General features: G+C 41.5%; 3 protein-coding genes across 3 annotated transcripts; 2 read left to right on the plus strand and 1 right to left on the minus strand.

Annotated features, from left to right (window-relative positions):
• The first annotated feature begins 1392 nt into the window (after window positions 1-1392).
• On the plus strand, window positions 1393-7774 carry rpf1 (ribosome production factor 1 homolog). Its single transcript, XM_084953581.1, has 9 exons — window positions 1393-1728; window positions 2550-2606; window positions 2979-3059; window positions 3145-3240; window positions 3626-3779; window positions 3940-4022; window positions 6584-6765; window positions 6861-6987; window positions 7193-7774. Exons 1-9 carry the CDS (start codon window positions 1501-1503, stop codon window positions 7232-7234), a joined length of 1050 nt encoding a protein of 349 aa, XP_084809707.1. The 5' UTR covers window positions 1393-1500; the 3' UTR covers window positions 7235-7774.
• Window positions 7770-9422, minus strand: LOC146372634 (guanine nucleotide-binding protein G(I)/G(S)/G(O) subunit gamma-5). Its single transcript, XM_084953582.1, has 3 exons — window positions 9129-9422; window positions 8845-8996; window positions 7770-8055 (listed from the first exon to the last, which is right to left on the minus strand). Exons 1-2 carry the CDS (start codon window positions 9207-9209, stop codon window positions 8871-8873), a joined length of 207 nt encoding a protein of 68 aa, XP_084809708.1. The 5' UTR covers window positions 9210-9422; the 3' UTR covers window positions 7770-8055; window positions 8845-8870.
• A 439-nt stretch (window positions 9423-9861) lies between these two features.
• spata1 (spermatogenesis associated 1) lies at window positions 9862-14483 on the plus strand. Its single transcript, XM_084953796.1, has 12 exons — window positions 9862-10127; window positions 10255-10361; window positions 10769-10886; window positions 11076-11129; window positions 11238-11634; window positions 12252-12417; window positions 12497-12557; window positions 12700-12817; window positions 12889-13014; window positions 13138-13313; window positions 14100-14198; window positions 14328-14483. Exons 1-12 carry the CDS (start codon window positions 10068-10070, stop codon window positions 14481-14483), a joined length of 1638 nt encoding a protein of 545 aa, XP_084809922.1. The 5' UTR covers window positions 9862-10067.
• Window positions 14484-14529: the final 46 nt, after the last annotated feature.

The following is a 14529-nucleotide window of genomic DNA, read 5'->3' on the forward strand; positions in this document are numbered from 1 at the left end:
CAGCCTAATTACATTTGGCCCGCGAAGCCATACCAAATTATTATTAGAGCTGGCCTACTGGTATTATACAGCTAATATATATTGTTTAGTATTAAGCTTTGCTTGTTCCACATTCAGTTTTTCAGTAAAACTTGTTTGAGTCCATAAGAAGAGATTCATTCTTAAATCTGGAGGAAGATTTATTTTTCAATAAATATTAACATTAGCCCGCGACCTTGTCCCAGTTTTGAATTTTGGCCCACTGTGTATCTGAGTTTGACACCCCTGAGCTAGATCTTTAACTGAAATTATATTTCTGATGCTAAAATATAATTATTGTTATCTATGAATTTTCAAATGTATGGGTTTATTTAAAGAAGCAGAAAAACATAGTAGAGTATGTTATTATGCTCTAACAAAAAAAATCAATTCAGTCTTTTTTAGCCACTTAAATTGTCTTTATAGGTTTGGGAGTTTATGTATGTTGTGACTTCTCCTGCCTTGTTGGCCAGTTCACTCCTGAAAAAAGACATTTTTAATCTCAATGAGACTTTTTACCTGGATAAAAAAGATTACAGATTACACTGATTACAGCTTCCAACTCCTTTGAGGAAGGTTTTTTTCTGGCTCTAAATGACTTGATATCATTCATAAGAGATATGCTTGACAGATTATAGGTCAACAAGTCATTTATAACAGCTTTCCAAGAAACAACAGTGATGTGTGGAGACGTAGCAACTACAAAGGTATAAAGATCATGAGCCATATCAGAAGATACGAGAAAGAGTTCTTGAAGTGCGATGTTTTTGTGGATCTGTAGAAAGCATATGATAGGGTGTGACACTGTACGAGGAAGTAAGGGTGGTGCAGGACATGTATGAGGACAGCTATCAGTGGTGAGGTGCGTGGTAGGAGTGACAGATGGGTTTGGATTACGTCAGGGATCGTCTCTGAGCATCTTCTTGTTTGCAGTGGGGATGGATGGATGGCCAGATGAGGTCAGGCCGGAGTCTCTGTAGACTGTGATGCTCACAGATGACATTGTGTTCTGCAGTGAGAGTATGAAGTAGGTGGATGAAAGCCTGGAGAGGTGGGGGTATGTTCTGGAGAGCAGAGGAGTGATAGCCAGCAGAAGCCAGACAGAGACGGGTGTTAACAGTGAAGATGATAGGACTAGAGGTTTGAATAACTGGGGTCAAAAAAAAGCCATGGACAGTGCACAAGAGAGGTGAAATTGAGAGAGTGTAGGCAGGGTGGAGTCGGAGGACGAGTATCAGGAGGGTTTCTGACAGAACATTACATAAAGCTGTGGTATTGCAAAAAACGGCTGTTTAGGTTCTGCTCTATTTCCCTACTTTACAGTGGGACTCTGTCTCCTCCTCACCACTAGAGGTCATACTTTTTCTTCACCGAGTCTTCATTCGGCCACTTCCTGTCCCACCGGAAGTGAATACGCGAACGGGGCTGCTGCTTCCAGTACACACACGTGAGAAACAAGCCAAAACAGACAGCAGATACAAGATGGACATTACAGAGGTCTCAACAAGTCAGGACGGCAAAGGGAAGAAGGGCAAGAAAGCGAAGAAGAAGAGCGCGGAGGTTGATGGGGAAGGCAGCGCGGGGGAGGAGAAGAAGATGGTGAAGAGCGAGCTGGCTGTTGCCTTTCCTCCCACCTTCAGTGTGTCAGAAATCAAGAATAAACAGCGAAGACACTTCATGTTCATGAAACTCAAGCAGGAGAAGAGAAAGGTACCGATACTGGGTCATGGCTGGTAATGGGGGGAGCTTCCGGTACTTGGGACACTCACGTGCCAGTTTATTAGGTACAGCGGTGCGTTAAAACTGCACCGTTTTACATGAGCAAAACTCCAGTGTATTTCAGTAGAACTGTTAATGTAAGCGAATACAATAGAATACAATGATCAACATAAAAATATCAATGTCTCGTTTTAGCACGTGTTTTTTCATTAAACGTCAACATGTTACGTCTGTCGTTAGGCTGCTTGTTTTGCTTGGGTCCAGTTTATTTAGACTCTGACTCCTTATGTGCTGCTTAACTCACCACTCACCATATTTTATTAAAGTGAAGTATAGTCAGGGTGGGTCTCCTTGTACTTCTATTTATGAGGGGAAAAAAACAACCAAACAAAAATCATTAGGATCAGCATTTGCTGATATTAAAGTTGGACCATAATCATCGCATCCCTAAATATTAAGCACCCCTGTTAATGTTAATAACTTAAGAGTAGGCTGGTAAATATCTAGTTACCTATTTATTTTGTGTCAGTATTGTGAGGCCTTTAGAGTTTTTAGTTTTTTTTTAAATACTGTTATTTATATTATAATCAGGTGCAGCTTCTGATGATACTTGTATGGAATCACAATAAATTTTATGTGAGGTAACAAATGGCCAGGTTTACTAGTTGTGACACACAGAAAAAGGTACATCTATAATTTTATTTAAAACATCACTGCTTATGTTACAGTTCAAGTAGGACTAATCGATAAATCACTTTATTGACTTTGAAAACCTCCTTGAAGATCTATTAACTTCTAAATTTGTATTTCAGCAAAAGATGCAGCTGAGGAAAAAGAGAAGAAAAGAACGTGAAGCTTTAGGTGATAAGGTGAGTCTTCTCTTTGTTTGTTCTTCACTTATGACTATATGTTAATTCTACCAATAAATTGCTGTCATGGGGATTTGATGGTAAAGAGGGGCTCAGATTAGAGCCACTAGTCCTCCAAATTAAAAGGAAGCAGTTGGTGAGGCATGTCCTACTGGGAGGGGCTGGGGGGCAGACCCAGGATATGCTGGATAGATTATGTTTTGGCTTGGGAATGCCTCTGTGTCCCCCTGGATGAATTTGAGGAGATGGCAGGAAAGAGGGAGATCTGGGCTTCTATGCTTAGACAGCAGTGACAGAGAGTGAAAGGATAAAATAAGGCAACAGCTGTAATATTTATTATTTGTACTTTATTTTATTCTGTCCCTAATGTAGGCACCACCAAAGGAGGTCCCCAAAACAATAGAAAACCAGAGGGTGTATGACGAGACAACAGTCGACCCAGAGGATGAGGAGGTATGAACTGGGCTTCATCAGATTATTGTTATCTTTATTTCTGAATTTGGATTAAGTTGCATATGTTTGTGTACGTTATATACAGATTGCTTTTGACGAGGGAACTGATGAATTCTCCGCCTACTTCAACGGGCTGACAAATCCTAAAGTGCTCATCACAACATCAGACAGACCCAGAGGGGTGAGGGCTCCTGCTGTCATTAGTCATTTTTATTATTCTTTTATCATTAAATATGCAGAATCTGAAAAATTATAATTTGCTGGTAAATTTTGGATCATTTGAATATTATGCAGAACAAAGAATTTTCTAAAAATCTCTACATATTTGAATATTCTTGACTTTGTTACAAAATCGAGCAGAACAGAAGCTACAAGCTTACTTTTAGCTTTTGTTTAAGCGTTTGAAGCTGGTTTTGTTGTTACAGTTTAATTTCTGCACTAAAATAGGATTTACTGTCACAGTAGTTAATAATAGTTTGGCAGCCTTCTTGGTGCTAACCACTCTTCCACCTAAAGTGTTGAACGCACAGTGATTTGTGCCACATCATCGGATTTGTGTCTTGCAGAGGACGGTGAGGTTTTGCGAGCAGCTGGCCACAGTCATCCCAAATGCCCACGTGTACTACAGAAGAGGTTTGGCCCTGAAGAGGATCATACCGCAGTGCGTCGCCAGGAACTTCACCTATCTCATGGTCATCAATGAGGATCGACAAGTGCCCAGTATCCTTAAAGGCAGCTGTGCAAGCTCTAGCTCTTTCTTTGGTCAAAAGTCTCATTTTGACCAAATACTGCTGATAATTATGAAAGTTGCACAAACCATGGAAATCTTTGATGCATTCAGCTGTTTTCTAATGCCGAGATCCTTAACCATTAATTAAAGATGGCATGGTTCTCTGTCACTTACCTGACGGGCCGACTGCACACTTCAAAGTCAGCAGTGTTCGACTACGCAGGGAGATGAAGGCAAGATGATAAGTCCAAACTCTTTTTCAAAATGATCCTACTTACTCACCTATACTATAAACACGTGAAAAGGAAAGTACACCCTCTTTCAATTCTGAGGTTTTACATCAGGACATAGTAAAAATTTAATCTGGTCTTCAGCAGGAGATAAAATCTCAGATGAAGAACAGCACGTAATATTACTCCGTGTACTGTTTGTACAGGGGTTAAGTTACCTGCAGGCAGGTGCAGCTGATAAAATGCACTTGATTAACTGATCAATAGTCAGTGTGGGCACTCCTATAAAAGGAGAAGCATTTAGATGTGTGTTAACACAATGCCAAACACGTCAACAGTGACCTTAAAGAAGAAATTGTTGCTGCCCAAGACTTTTGGAAGGACTATACAAGTCCGTCATTCTGCTGTGAGAAAGATTATTCACAAATAGAAACGTTCAGGACGGTTCAAAGTTTTCCCAGGTAAGTGACATCGCAGCAAATTCACTGCAAGGTCAGACTGTGCGATGCTCAGACTCACTGCAAAAAAGCCAAAAGCTACATTTCAGACTGAAGGCCTCGGTTAGTAAAACATTTGAAGTCCAAAACAGTCCAGTTAGAAAAAGACTGAACAACTACAGGGAGTGCAGAATTATTAGGCAAATGAGTATTTTGTCCACTTCATCCTCTTCATGCATGTTGTCTTACTCCAAGCTGTATAGGCTCGAAAGCCTACTACCAATTAAGCATATTAGGTGATGTGCATCTCTGTAATGAGAAGGGGTGTGGTCTAATGACATCAACACCCTATATCAGGTGTGCATAATTATTAGGCAACGTCCTTTCCTTTGGCAAAATGGGTCAAAAGAAGGACTTGACAGGCTCAGAAAAGTCAAAAATAGTGAGATATCTTGCAGAGGGATGCAGCAGTCTCAAAATTGCAAAGCTTCTGAAGCGTGATCATCGAACAATCAAGCGTTTCATTCAAAATAGTCAACAGGGTCGCAAGAAGCGTGTGGAAAAACCAAGGCGCAAAATAACTGCCCATGAACTGAGAAAAGTCAAGCGTGCAGCTGCCAAGATGCCACTTGCCACCAGTTTGGCCATATTTCAGAGCTGCAACATCACTGGAGTGCCCAAAAGCACAAGGTGTGCAATACTCAGAGACATGGCCAAGGTAAGAAAGGCTGAAAGACGACCACCACTGAACAAGACACACAAGCTGAAACGTCAAGACTGGGCCAAGAAATATCTCAAGACTGGTTTTTCTAAGGTTTTATGGACTGATGAAATGAGAGTGAGTCTTGATGGGCCAGATGGATGGGCCCGTGGCTGGATTGGTAAAGGGCAGAGAGCTCCAGTCCGACTCAGACGCCAGCAAGGTGGAGGTGGAGTACTGGTTTGGGCTGGTATCATCAAAGATGAGCTTGTGGGGCCTTTTCGGGTCGAGGATGGAGTCAAGCTCAACTCCCAGTCCTACTGCCAGTTTCTGGAAGACACCTTCTTCAGGCAGTGGTACAGGAAGAAGTCTGCATCCTTCAAGAAAAACATGATTTTCATGCAGGACAATGCTCCATCACACGCGTCCAAGTACTCCACAGCGTGGCTGGCAAGAAAGGGTATAAAAGAAGAAAAACTAATGACATGGCCTCCTTGTTCACCTGATCTGAACCCCATTGAGAACCTGTGGTCCATCATCAAATGTGAGATTTACAAGGAGGGAAAACAGTACACCTCTCTGAACAGTGTCTGGGAGGCTGTGGTTGCTGCTGCACGCAATGTTGATGGTGAACAGATCAAAACACTGACAGAATCCATGGATGGCAGGCTTTTGAGTGTCCTTGCAAAGAAAGGTGGCTATATTGGTCGCTGATTTGTTTTTGTTTTGTTTTTGAATGTCAGAAATGTATATTTGTGAATGTGGAGATGTTATATTGGTTTCACTGGTAAAAATAAATCATTGAAATGGGTATATATTTGTTTTTTGTTAAGTTGCCTAATAATTCTGCACAGTAATAGTCACCTGCACACACAGATATCCCCCTAAAATAGCTAAAACTAAAAACAAACTACAAACTACTTCCAAAAACATTCAGCTTTGATATTAATGAGTTTTGTGGGTTCATTGGGAACATGGTTGTTGTTCAATAATAAAATTATTCCTCAAAAATACAACTTGCCTAATAATTCTGCACTCCCTGTATGAACTCCTCCACAATGATGTGAGAGACTCATAAAGTCAAGTAGAAATACATACCTCATGTTACTGCTGCTAAAAGACACTGAATCACGTGGAGCACGCGGTGTTTCACACACTGCTTCTGCATTTTGGTTTCTTTAAAAAGAAAAAAAACAACACATCGTATTATGACATGCGTTGTTCGTTTGAGGTTATATTAAAATAACTTTACAACCCGGTACAGTCTAAGTTATTTTTATCATGTTTTATACTTAATAGGTTGAAGAGGTGAAACTGAACGAGGGGGTATTTCCTCTTTGCTTCTGTATGTTACTCCAAACAGTGGGACACGCTTTCTTGAAGTTTAGTCATTTGAGATCATCTGGCTCCTTTTCTTTGTCCCGCAGAGACGAGGCAAAAATCCAACTGAACACTACCCAGAGGTGATCCTCAACAATTTCACCACTCGTTTGGGACACACCATCGGCCGTCTGTTCGCAGCTCTTTTCCCACAAGAGCCACACTTCGTTGGCAGACAGGTCGCCACCTTCCACAACCAGCGAGACTTCGTCTTTTTCAGATTTCACAGGTAAATATTTTTCAACCTTCTATACTAACACATCCGTCTTTTTTAAATCTTAAATTTAGAAGGCTAAATAAATCTCTAAAAATCATCTGTGAAAGGTACATCTTCAAGAATGAGAAGAAAGTTGGTATTCAGGAGCTGGGGCCACGCTTCACCCTCAAACTCCGATCTCTACAAAAAGGCACGTTTGACTCAAAGTACGGAGAGTACGAGTGGGTGATGAAGGTGAGTCATCCTCACAGATGGTTGTTTTTGCAGTAAAACTGTCATCAAGCCACATGCACATTTGCCTTTAAGCAACCTATTTGCTGTTAGTTTCTACTTTGCCAGTCATGTTATTACAGTCTAGTTCAACATTTAATTGTGGAAGATTAAAAGAAAAATGTGGTTTTTTTGTCACACAAGCTTAAATATCTTTTTTTGATTTCAGCGTCATGAGATGGAAGCCTGCAGACGAAAGTTCCAGCTTTGAGAAAATAAAACTCTTTTCCTGGTCAGATGGGAATGATCTCGTCTGTTATCCAAGATACTTCAGCTGTTTGTGGACTTGCTGAGATTGACTTTACAATGCCCTGGCAACTGTTAAATCTTCAACAACAGCTCAAATTTCCCTTAAAAGTATAATTTCCCCTCTTTATCGTAACATGACCTACTCATGGACATCAAAGGGCTGAGTCTAATTCTTGGACACATTTTCTGTTGGACCGTGAAATGCCCGAGAAGACATGCAGCATCCTGATTCTCTGTAAATGCTGCCTGTGTGTTAAAAGCTTTAAAAATGTGACCTGCTCTTACCACATATGCAAACATACACCTGGTCCATCCTGGTTTGTGCGACTGATAGAAGGAGCTTTGAATAAAGTGCATTGTGTGACTGGAGGTGGTCAAATTGTTTATATTTAACACATGAGCACAGTGCAGATGCTTCTGTATTCAACAGGATTCTCAAAAATCTTCTTGGATAATATGTGTGTATATTGTTATTCCAATAAAACATTTACTGTGTCTTTAAGTTGTGAATAAAGGTATTTATTTTTGTTCAGGCATGAAAAATACACATTTCAAAAGGCACATGTTAGTATGGGTTAGTTCTATGCAAATAGCTTAAGACGCATTTGTGCTAAAACCACTTGGAAAGGTTTCCACGTTAGATTTGATAAAAGGCAAAAGTTTAAAAAAAAAAAAGTCAGTCGTTTGGCCCAAGTTCCCTAACGCTCCTGAGTCGATTCCAGTCCATGATGCAGGATCCTGATCCTGAAACCCCGTTCCACAAAGCACCACAATGTCCAACACCTGCAGAAATGTTTACGATCATTAGTAATGCAAAAATTTTATTCATACAGCACCAACTCACGTCAACAGTGGTCTCAAGGTGATTTATATTGTAAGGTAAAGACCCTAAAAACAGACCCTGTATGAGCAAGTACTTGGCGACAGTGGTAATAAAGAACTCCCTTTTAACAGAACGGGGCTCAGGGCAATCAGAGATGGGACAAAAGGCAAATTACAGGGGCCACAGCATTTAGGCTGAGGGTGTGAAAAGTTTGTTTTCCCTATAAAGCAGGCGGCAAAGCATGTAAACAATGCAGAAATGCACAGTATTTTATAAGCATTACTGCAAAAGCAAAGTTAAACCACTCTGACCTGCTTATAAATGATTTTAGAAAAACTGAACGTGAGTGATGTTAAAGCTCTACCTGAACTTCACAGGTGAGAAAAGTCTAGAAATTAAAGGTGCGAGTCCAAGCACTGTAACTTTAATGATTTTCAGTTTTCTATAGTAGAGCAGCCTCGACAAGCTGACTGGAAATGGTTAATAACTGATATTTTATGGAGGAGTTAATTTTAAACTACCATTGAATTATAAGCGTTTGATGTTAATCGTTTAAAATTAGGCTACTTTTTAAGAAAGTGCATTTTGTACTGGTTTCAGTTTCGTAACTTGTTGCCATTACTCAACGTTATGTCTCTTGGCCGTACAAAACATCAAAACGTACTTTATGGATTCTCCACAGAACTTGAGGTTATTTTAATCGTACAAAAATACAAAAAAGAGGCAGCCTGAGAACCAGCTGTACTCACACAGGCGGAGGGTCGGCCTGTTGGTGCTATAGGAAGGAGCAGACTTTCTGCGGTCTGAAGGGGTTGTTGCTGGACGACATGCCGGTGAGCAGAGGGTCCTGTTGGGCGTTCTGGAGGCAGAACTGCTGCAAGTCTGCAGCGGCCTGGGACACCTGTGGTTGAGAAATAGTTGAGGCAAGCTACTGCTGTGCAACTACAACTACAATCGCTATTCAAATGAAGAGAGACTCCTTTAACAGACGACAGAGAAACAGTACACGCCCTACAGCAATTTTAACCGTTACCTTAACTCTGTTAATGCCAGCTTCAAGGCGTAACTGCTGGACCACTTTCTTCATTGCTACGACGTTGGCCGATCCAGACATTGCTGAGTTGAACGTTTTAAGGCTTTAAGCGACGAATTTAAAAGTTTTACCTAGAAAATTGGTTGTTGCTAGCTCACTTGCTAACTACTTCATCAACAACGAGCTTCCGGTTTTCTATAAAGGCGTGTCAAGTACTGCTGCCTTCGCGTGAAGTTCGAAAATGTCAACTTTTCGATCTCTTTACTTCACTGTTTTGTAAACAATAGAAACCTCACAGTAGAATAGTTTTTCGTTACTTTGAAAACTGTAGTAGTGAAAACGAGATTCATAAAGCATATATCATCGCCTTTGTTATGCATTTCCAGACGGTTTCTCTGATAATCACCAACAACAAAAGTTAAATTTAAGTTTTAAAAATTACAACTCCCACAAATACAAGAAAGGAGCGCCAGATAAATGGAAATTCCGCCCCCTGGTGTTGAAAACGCTTCCATACTCTTTCCACGCATCTATCTATCTATATATATATCTATATATCTATATATATATATATCTATCTATATATATCTATATCTATATATATATATCTATATATCTATATATATATCTATATATCTATATATATATATATATATATATATATATATATATATATATATATATATATATATATATATAACATTTTATTAGGGTAAATACGGAAGAAATTGCGCCCATAGTGGTCATCGCAGATGAGCGGCTTCATGTGTTTTTTTCTCTGCAGCTATGATCCGCAGCAGAGCAACCACTGCTGGCACTCTCATAAAAGAAACTTCACTGGACAACTGAGGGTGTTTTATTACTACAGACTGGAACTTAGCAGTGCACGCCTTCAGAGCACAAGAGCAGAAATCTTCCTGTGTTTCTGTTCCTTCTCTGATGGAGCTGTCTTGCGCGTCAGCGAGATATACAGAGGACAGGAGACCTCACAGCTGCAAGGTATTTTCTTTTCTTTCTTTTTTCTTTTTAAGGATGAAATAAAATGACAAAATTATTTTTTCAAGCAAGCAGACACATGCCTGATGATGTAAACCGACCGTGTTATCATGTTTGCATTCGTGTGCAGCTTCTGGAGCTCCATGTGCTGTTTGTGCCAGCTGACCAGTGGAATGTGAAGCTCAATAAAGTCCCTGCTGAAGCCACAGAGAGCTTCATATCAGCCGGCTTCATCAGGTGAAACTGCCGCAAATGTTTGTTTTAATATAGAAAACTCAAGATAAGGATTGTTTAACACTTCTCGACTGCACGTCCACTGTGCAGACACATCAAAGATACTGAGATATGTTGTATTGCTTAGGCTTTGTTCTTAGGAAATTCAGTAACGTAATTGTCTGATAACAATGTCAGACTGCTTTAACATTGTTCAGTGCTTTAAAAGTGTTGCAATGATACAATTTTTCCAAGTCTCAGTTGAAAAATTACAGTATTACAGTTGCTGAACGTGTCATTTTGCTTTTTAAACTTGATAAGTCAAATTTATTTGAGCACTCGATAGGTGACATGTAGCTTTGTTCTTGAACAATCCTGACTATCATTCTTTTTTTAACGTGGACACCACCTCACCTTTTCTGTGACCTTAGGGTTTATCCTGATGTTACCCTGAAAACTCTTAGGAGTGAGCTGGGCGCTCTCCTTGGTGCACAGAGGAGCGTCAACAAATTCTCCTTCCTTAAATGTGTGGGGCGCAGTCTGGCGCTGGTGAGTGCAGCTGGCTGTTTAGTGCTCTTTTGTAGAGCTGATTGTATTTCACCAGGCACACAATAGAGAGAAACTGCACAGACAGTTTACTGCTCAGAGTAAAGGGTGTAAAACGTGTGTGCGGGCGAGCGGGGAACACACTTTTTACTGCCGTGCCTTTTACAGCTTCCAAATTCTTGTCTGCTGCAGGTCAAAAGCAAACAGGAGCAAGACCTGAAAGTGAAAGTGTTCGCCCCACCCTATGTACGTAGAGTTAGTGTTGGATACTTAAATCTAAACATTTAATCGGATAATGCTTCTCTTTATGTAGTGGGTTGGTTCCAGTAACACGTTGTTGTCACCTGTCAGCAGGCCACGCAGCCGGAGCTGTACTTGCTGCCCGCTGTGGAGAATGACAGCAGCGTTTGCTCCCGGTCTCTCACCCCTGACACCACCAGCACCTCCCCAGACCACCAGGTCTATTACCACCCTCCCAAAACGTGCAGCCGGGCAACAGGAACAAAGGAGCCCATCAAATTCCCCCATATCCCCCAGTATTCCCATCAGCCACCTCCCACACACCGGCTAGAAGAAGAGGAGGAAGAAGGGGATGATAGGAGCTACAGCTCTTCAGAAGGAGGCGGGGAGAAGGAAGGTGAAACTCTCTCCTTCATCAGGAGAGCAGAGCAAGAGTGTTTTCGAGGGCAGAAGCAAAGAGCACCCCAGCTTGCTTTGCACACACCCCAACTGCAAGGCTGCAGAGGTGGAGGTATGCTCTGGAGAAATGAGGCATGAAAGTCAGTTGAAGCAAGACAGAAAACATGTGAATGAGAGGGAGAAAGGTGTAAGAGTGAAGGTGGAGGAGTTTAAATACCTGAGGTCAACCATCCAAAATAGTAGACGGTGCACAAGAGAGGTGAAGAAGAGAGTGCAAACAGGGTGGAGTGGGTGGAGACAAGTGCCATTTGTGACAGAACAATGAAAGCAAGAGTGAAAGATGGACAAGATTAGAAATGAATACATTAGTGGGACATCCCAGATTGAGCAGTTTGGAGACAACGTTAGAGAGGCAAAGCTAAAATGGTTTGGATATGCGCAGAGGAGGGACAGTTGATATATGGGACAAAGAATGTGCAATATGGAGCAACTAGAAAGGAGGAAAAGAGGAAGACCTCGGAGAAAGTTCATGGATGTAGTGACGGAGGACGTGCAGAGGGTTTGTGTAACAGAAACCCTCTGCAGGGTGAAATAAGAGGCAGATGAGTCGCTGTGGTGACACCTAGAAGGAGCAGCCAAAAGAAGAAGTCGTCGTCTTGTATTTGATGCAATAAAATATCCATTTGCTGAAACTCTTAGAAAAGACAGATGCAGTTTTTCTGCTTACAGATTTCCAGCAGTGTGTGGCTGATTCAGCTCAGGTGAAGGAATTGCCAGAGAAAGAAGAAACCTGCAGAAAGAAGAAACATAACCAAAGAGGAAACAGAGCAGCCAGACATTCAGGAGTGGCGGAGTCCCTGGAGGACAGAGATTCAGGCTTCTCCCTAACAGACGGGTACCGAGCAGCCAGCATACTGACCTAAAAACTTCTTACTCCATGGACACGACTGAAACTACTTGTGTGTGTTTTTCAGGGTTGGGAAATCAAAAGTGGAACACGTGCTGAAGTCCATCAGAAACAATCGAACAGCCAGGGTAACGTGTGACATTTAGAAAAAACACAAAGTATATCTTGGGTTGGTTACATGATCATCTCCTTCTCAGTGCTCTTTGTAAAACATGGATCCACAAAAGAAAAACACTTTGCAGGATAATCTTCTGATGTTTTTCTGTGAAGCTGTCAGAAAGTCTAGCTCCGTTGTCTCAGCCTGCCAGATGCGTATCACCACCTTCAGGTTTAGACTTGGCCACAGTCACCCATGAAACGGCTGCTTCTCCAGTCCTTCACACAAACAGTAAGCCGGACGTATCTGCAGGCTTTATGCTGATTGTTATTAGTACAACTGACGGGCTTTTTATTTAAAAGGGGAAGAACTAATCAGTGAAATCAAGCTGGTACGGGAGGAGAGAAAGCAGCTGGAGAGGACGCGACAAGAGCTGCTGCGAAAGGGGAAAGACTTGTTAGCCCAGAACAGACACCGCAGGAACCAAGGTCAGCACCAGTCACCAGAGGTTTTTAATTATTCTCCAATCCGAGTTAAAGCGCTAACAATTTAGTGAAACTTTTTTTTGTTGAAGTTGTTAACCAATTTGTCTCCGTCCTTTTAACATAAAGCACGAGACAGCTGGAAAAAGAAATATTTTGAAGCCAAGAAGGCCACAGCGCCATTGGACGAGAACTTGAGAAACTTGAGACAAGAACTGGAGTCGTTTTACAACAAAGTCCTGCATCAGCTGCAGGCCCGAGATAACAGAGCAAAGCCCAGACACCAAGGAAGATCCTCCATGAAGGTACAATCTAACCACACGATTCCCTTCTTTTTTTTTTAAATGCATCTTCAGTATTAATATTAAAATCTCAGTGGCTCAGTTTCAGGTCTGTACAATGAACCAGTCATTACTTGCACCTTGCTAGTTCGGGGCTGGACCCTCTTTTGCTTTCAGAACTGCTTTAATTCTTTATGCACAGATTCAACGAGATGCAGGAAACGTTCCTCAGAGTTTTTGGTTCATATTCACACAGTTCTGCAGATTTATCGGCTGCACATCCATGATTTGAATTTCCTGTTCCATCACATCCCAAAAACAACACTCGGCTAGGCCGTGGTGTTTAAAAAATGATGAAATGGTACTAACAGGGGCCAGTTTCTGACCCTACCATCCAAGCGTTGCAGCAGAAATAGAGTTGAATCAGACCAGTCAAAACTGTTCCAATCGTCTAATGGTTCCATTTTTGGTGTAGCCTCAGCTTCCCTCAGGAGAGGCAGCCGGTGTGGCGTTCTTGCTGCTGTAGCCTTCAACCAAGCATATAATAGTTGAAATAATTTGTTGTCTTTCTACCAGCAGTCAGGTAGTAAATGATAAATCATCTTTTTTCCCTATTCTGACGCTCAGTTAGAATTTCAGCAGCTCATCTCGACCTTGCTTACAAGCCTAAACGCACCGTTTCTGCCATATGATTGGCTGATTTAGATATTTGTGTTAACGGGTAGTTGAACAGGTGTATCTAATTCAAATGGCCACTCACCCATAAACAGTTTTCCACCCATAAACTTAATGACGGACTATCCCTTACAGAATGAGCTCATCATTCAGATCATGACTGAGAGCCACGAGATTGACAACCTGAAGAGGAAGGTAGAAGATGGCAAGATGAAGCTGGTGACGGAGATAAAGGTAAGTGATGTATGAAAACTGTTAAAATACCTGAGCTGGTTGGTCAAGAGACATATCATCAATAAAATCATCTAATCACGGAGCACAGCAGAGCTCATTTTCTTGTGTTTCCCATGAATATTTTTCTAGTTGAGAAAACAGGCGGCCACTGAGCTCAGAGCCCTGAAGGCTGAGCTGGCTCAGAAGAAGAGTCAGTCATCTCATCCCGGCCTGATGGGAAATACTCCACGGCACGGAGCACAAGTCCAGAGCAGCGCCACCCAGTTCAGAATAAACTGCACGTGAAAAACACGTTTTCTGGTTTAATTATTTTGGACTTGAATGCGTCTTT

This window comes from Perissodus microlepis, chromosome 15, assembly GCF_051167445.1.
Source record: "Perissodus microlepis isolate ML-2025 ecotype Zambia chromosome 15, ASM5116744v1, whole genome shotgun sequence".
In the NCBI taxonomy this organism is placed as follows: Eukaryota; Metazoa; Chordata; class Actinopteri; order Cichliformes; family Cichlidae; genus Perissodus; species Perissodus microlepis.